We start from the raw sequence: 6,000 nt of genomic DNA on the forward strand, positions 1-6,000 counted from the left end.
GACTGGGCCTCTCAACTCTGAAGCCTGAACTCTTAAAACTATGCTAGTGTTGCTTATAGAAACCCTGGTAGCATAGTGGTTAAGTGCTATGGCTGCTAACCAAAAGGTCAGCAGTTCGAATCCACCAGGTGCTCCTTGGAAACTCTACGGGGCAGTTCTGCTGTGTCCCGTAGGGTCACTATGAGTCGGAATCAACTCAACAGCAGTGGGTTTTGGTTTTGGAGTATTGCTTATGCAGGTTTTTTGAATAAGAGAAATGGAAATGAAGACAGAATGTGAGAGAAAATGTGAACTAACTGGAAACTGGTCTGTTAAATGTTTTTATAAAAAAAAAATTTTTATTTTACATGCTGCTAAAACGACATTGTTGTTAGGTGCTGTCTAGTCAATTTTGTCTCATAGTGACCCCATGTGACAGAGTAGAACTGCCCCATAGGGTTTTCTAGGCTGTAATCTTTACAGAAGCAGATTGCCAGGTCTTTCTCCCACAGAGCCACTGGGTAGGCTCAAATCACCAACGTTTCAGTTACCAGCCGAGTGCTTAACCGTTGTGCCACCAGATCTCCTTACCAAAACAGTAGTGGCATGTGATCCTCTGGTGTTTGAGGGCCCGGTTGGGGGAGCAGCAGGAACATTATGTGTGGAGATGACCATGAAAAGTAGAGTGTAGGCTGACCCTAAGAACAAAAAATAGTGAGGGAACCAAGATCTCTCATAGCAACCCAGACCACTTGAGAAACTTTGTATGCTCTCGGAAAGAAAAAATAATCTAGGCTTTCTCCCATGTCACACTGCTTCCCACGGTTCTTACATTTATGTATTATAATTGTTAATAGTTCTTTTTACCTTTTTTTTTTTTTTTGCCCTAGATTGAAACAATTGGCAAAAAGGTGTCTTCAAAGAGAATTCCATATGCTCCTTCTGGTGAAATTCCAAAGTTTAGTCTTCAGGATCCACCTAATAAGAAACCCAAAGTATAGACATTACCATTTTCGTTTGTATTTTTTTGGTACTTCAGGATGACAAATATCTATCCGATGTTAATGATAAAAGAATCAAGTGTTTTTAAGGAAATAAAACTATTTTTTTAATAATCAAGTTTATACTAGCTGTATGGGTATTCGCATATCTGATAATTATGAATCTAGAATATTTTTTACATATTTTTATAATATTGTTACCTCAGTTGTTGGGTGAACAGAAAATAATCATGTTGGTTTTAATGGTGTTGGTTTTTGTACAATGAAAAATTAAACTTCAAACACTTCTTATAAAATGTCCATAGGCAGCACTTTAATATCACATTGTAAAGAGAAAGGTACTCTTCAGTCTTTGTGGTCATGGGTTTATTTACTTATCGTTAAATATGTAATCTGAAGCCATGAAATTGCAATGCTGCATAGTGGTCCAAACCTGTGAACCCTTTGGGTTTCTGGTTTAATTGGGCAAGGTGTTTTCCAAGCCAACTCTTGCGTCTCTGAGCTGAGAAGGGGATGTGATGAACAGGATAGAGCCTCTTGTGCTTTATTTTTTGTATATGCTTAGACTATTTTCCCTGTACTTCCATTTTGGATTTAACTTTACAAGTATGGTCTGGTTAAAATCCCTTCCATTCTTTTGTTTTAATGAGCAATGTCATTGGTTTTTTAGCCCAAAAGATTATCACTGTACAATCAATGCAAAAATGATTAAAGGCCCCCCCTTTTTTTTTTTCACATTAAGAGACTATAGGTAATATGGACTGTTGCCCTGTTAATTCTCAGTTTTCCTTAGTGATCATTATTTTCTAGTCCAAGAGCCAAAAATATTTGTTACCTTGCCTTTGCATTACTTTTTTTTTTTTTTAAATATTTTATTGCATTTTAGGTGAAAGTTTACACAGCAAATTAGTTTTTCATTTGACAATTTTTATTCAGTTTGTTCCTTGCCATTGGTTATAATTTGTACTATGTGTCAGCCTTCTCATTATTTCCTTCTGTTTTTGTTTCCATTGATTTAGCTTCCCTTCCCCTTCTTGCCTTTACTTTAGGGTAAATGTTGACTGTTTGATCTCATATAGTTGATTGTTTAAGAAAGCACATTACTCACAGGTGATACCGTCTATTTTATAAGCCAATCTATTATTTGGCTGAAAGGTGACCTCCAAAAGTGGCTTCAATTCAGAGTTGAAAGAGTATCTTAGGGTGACAGTCTCTGGAGTTCCAGTAGTTTCTGTGAGTCCAGTAGGTCTGTGCATTCTTAGTTTTATTAGTAATTGTAATTTTTCCCATTTTTCTTTAAGAAAAATAATCTCATGTATAAATCTAGAGAGTAGATTTTACGAATTACTTATAGCAGCATTCTAAAATAAAAATTTTTGTAAGCATTTCCATCTACTTTTTTCTTACATCTGTTGTTGACCTTTATGTTTGCAGTGATTGCTTTCTGTTGTGTTGTATCATCATTGAAATATGTCAGATGTTCACTTGATGCTTGTGCTCTGCTGAGTTTGTACAAACTGAGTTAAACAGAATCAGGCCTCACCCTGCAGGAATTTTACAGTTCATCAAGAAGACAGAGACAAATATAAAGACGAGAACAGAAACATCTGTACAAATATTAAATACATAAATAAATCATACTGTACATCAACTGTGTGGGTGTATTTCGTGTCATGGGTTAAGTAACTAATGAATCATGATAGTTGACTTCAGAGGGGAAAAAAATCACTCCTTCCTTTTTAAGAAAAGGGTATTACATCAGTCTCTCAAATGTTGCAAGAAAGGGAGGGGATTTAGCAAGTAGACCAGGCATTGGCCATGGGCCAAATGTAGTGAGCCATGAGCCAGTTCTCTGGTGAGAATAGTTTTTACATTTTTATATAGTTACATTTTATATGGTTGTGTAAGTACCTATATAATGTCCTCAGTTTGGTCTGCTGGCCCTTTAAGAAAAAGTATGCAGACCCCTGAAAAAGACAAAACACCAGAGTGTTTGAACATAAAATGAGCCCTTACGCATAAGCCTTTGAGAAAAGGATGAGATTATTCAATAGAATTTATTTTCCATTTCTGCTTCAAGTATTCTGTCTAACAAGTTTATATTCTAGTAAAAATGTGTTATAACCCAAAGATGTCTTGCTAAAGTATATAGAATTAGACACTTGTTTTAAGTTGCAGGATGCTTCAATAACTAGGATTAGCAAATAATTATGGGTAAAGTATAGTTACTGATTAAAAGATAGAAGAACTTGATGAGTGGAGGGAAATGGGCACCAATACAAAGGCCGTGTACTTGGTGGTTCACTAGTAGAGCTCTTGCCTTCATGTAGGAGGCCTGGTTAAATTCTGACCAATGCACCTCGTGCAGATCTACCTTCAGTCTGTCAGTGGAGGCGTGAGCACTACTATGATGCTAAACAGGTTTCAGTAGAGCTTCCTGACTAAGAAGGACTAAGAAGAAATACCTGGCAATCTACTTCCAAAAATTAGCCAATGAAAACCCTATGGATCACAACACACACCTGATCTACAACCAATCGTGGGGTTGGCACAGGACTGGGCAACATTTCCGTCCATTGTACGTGGTTTCACCATGAGTCAGGGCCAACTTGCTGGCAGGTATCAACAGTAGAGCCGTGTAAACTTAACTGTTTGTGATTCTCTCCCGCTTGACACCAAGTGCGGGGGACTGGGGACGGGGGTCGGGGGACCCAGTAACTGAGCAGGTAACATAATAGAACAATTTGAGACCCTTGTGAAAAGTTGCAAAAAGGTAGTTAGCCCCCCCACCCCAGGAGAATTAAAAATCATGGGTTAAAAAAAAAGTTCTTGTTTGCTTGTACTTCTGTGTGTGGGGTGGGGAGGGTTGAATTTTGGTGAGATTATTAACTAGTACTTAAAATTGAAAATAATACTTGAAAGCGGTAAAAAAAAAAAAAATAGTTAAATTGTTACAAAAGGGTATATAAAAAAGTGAAAATCTCCCACAATTTGTTCTCCCAAAGTCATTTATTACTCAATTTAAAACTTCTGGCTTTAAATCCTGACAGTACCACCCATTTGCATGTTATAAGCTTGGATAAATTACCTAAATTCTTTGTTTTCCTCATCCTTAAAACGGAGATAATTCATCTCTAATTCAAAAGGTTGTTATGAGGATTACATGAGATAAGTATTCACCTAAACACCTTGTTGGCACAGTGGCTGGCTGGTGAGGAACACTCCTGTTAGTTAACATAACCAGCTCTCCCACCACACAGAGCCACGTGTAGGCTCTGGAATCACTAAGAACACAATGCTTAACACTGAACGTTACAGACCAGGCACTATGTTAAGCTGTTTAGGTGCATTTTCCCATCTTTGAGGTAAATTCTCTTATTACCATTTTTCAGATTGGGGGTAGAAGGCTAGAAAGATTAAGTAAAGCTTGCTCAAGGTCACACAGTTAAGAAATGGCAGAATCACAATTCAGGACAGATCTGTCTCCTTCACCCAAACTCTTTATGTTTTTCTGCTTCTCTGGAAGTGTAAAGGTGCCCAGTTGAAAAAGTCATAATCTTCTCAAATGTGGAGAATAACCAGCACTCAGCTGCAGCCCAATATTTGGCATGCAGGAATAGAGCTCACTGTTGCCATAGCTAAAAAAGAAAAAAAAAGAGAAAGCTAAAATCCAGGTTTGCACATAAAATCTCTCAATTTGTAAATGTTGGTGCAATATTTTTTTTAATTTTTTCTTTTTACAGTGGGAAGCCAAACAAAACATTTGTGAAGGGCAGATCTACGACAAAGTCTTCCAGTTTAAAAAAAAAAAAAAAACTTCTGGACAAAGTTTTAAAGTTATAGAAAAGTTGTAAGAATAGTAGCAAGAATTCCTATACACCCTTCACCTAGATTCCCCAAATATTAACATTTTATCACATTTGCTTACTTTATCCTTCCTCTCTCTCTACATGCACACACACACACACACACAGAGACATATATAAGTGTTTATATACCTACATAAATTTTTTTTCCTTGAACCGTTTGAGGGTAAATTGCAGACAGGATACCCCGTTACTCCTAAATACTCCCGTATTAATCTCATACGGTGTCCATGGATCAGAAATTCGGGAGCAGTTTAGCTGGGTGTTCTGGTTTAGGGGCTCATGAGGCTGCAGTGAAGATGCTGCCCAGGGCTTGCTTGAGTCATCTGAAGGCACAACTGGGGCTGGAGGATCTTCTTCCAAGATGGCTCACTCCCATGACTGACAGGTTAGTGCTGGCTGTTGACAGAAGACTTTAGTTCTTTGCCAACTGGACCTCCATGAGACTGCTTTTCGGTCTGCGTGACGTGGCAAGCTGGCATCTCCCTGGGTGAGCAAGCCAGTAGAGAGGTGGAAGTTGCTATGTGTTTTCTGACTTAGCCTCAGAAGTTACACTCTGTCATTTTTGCAACATCCTATTGCTTGACCAGATCAGCCATTTTCAGCATATGAGGGAACTACAAAAGGGTATGAACACCCGAAAGTGAGAATCACTGGGAACATCTTGGAAGTTGGCTTCCCAGTTGCCGTCAAGCAGATTCTGACTTAGGGTGAACCTGTGTGTGTTGGAGGACAACTGTGCTCCACAGGCTTTTCAAAGGCTGATTTTTCAGAAATAGATCACCAGGACTTTATCCTGAGGCACCTCTGGGTAGACCACCCGGGGACTTCTGGAGGTAGGCTGCCATAGTCTATTATTTCCTAAAAAACAAGGAAGAACCTTATATAAACACAGTATAATGATCAAAATCAGGAAAGTAACATTGATACAATAGTATTATCTGCAGACCTTATTCATAATTTGCCAATTGTCCCAATAATGTCCTTTATAGCAAAGGAAAGTCTCAGGTCCTGTGTTATATTCAGTTCTCATGGTTCTTTGGTCTCCTTTAATCATCCTCCGTCTCTGTATTCCTGATATTGACATTTTGGACAAGTATAGATCAGTTATTTTGTAGGATGTCCCTCAGTTTGGATTTGTATGATGCTTCCTT

At 38.2% G+C, this 6,000-nt stretch overlaps 1 protein-coding gene across 1 annotated transcript in view; it reads left to right on the forward strand.

Annotated features, from left to right (window-relative positions):
• UGDH (UDP-glucose 6-dehydrogenase) overlaps positions 1-2,654 on the forward strand; it is a 47,298-nt gene extending 44,644 nt beyond the window's left edge. Inside the window, exon 12 of the mRNA XM_049886334.1 lies at positions 870-2,654. Within this exon, the coding sequence (XP_049742291.1) occupies positions 870-980 (111 nt within the window). The 3' untranslated portion in view covers positions 981-2,654. The remainder of the gene's footprint in view (positions 1-869) is intronic.
• Positions 2,655-6,000: the final 3,346 nt, after the last annotated feature.

Source organism: Elephas maximus, chromosome 5 (assembly GCF_024166365.1).
Source record: "Elephas maximus indicus isolate mEleMax1 chromosome 5, mEleMax1 primary haplotype, whole genome shotgun sequence".
Taxonomy (NCBI): domain Eukaryota; kingdom Metazoa; phylum Chordata; class Mammalia; order Proboscidea; family Elephantidae; genus Elephas; species Elephas maximus.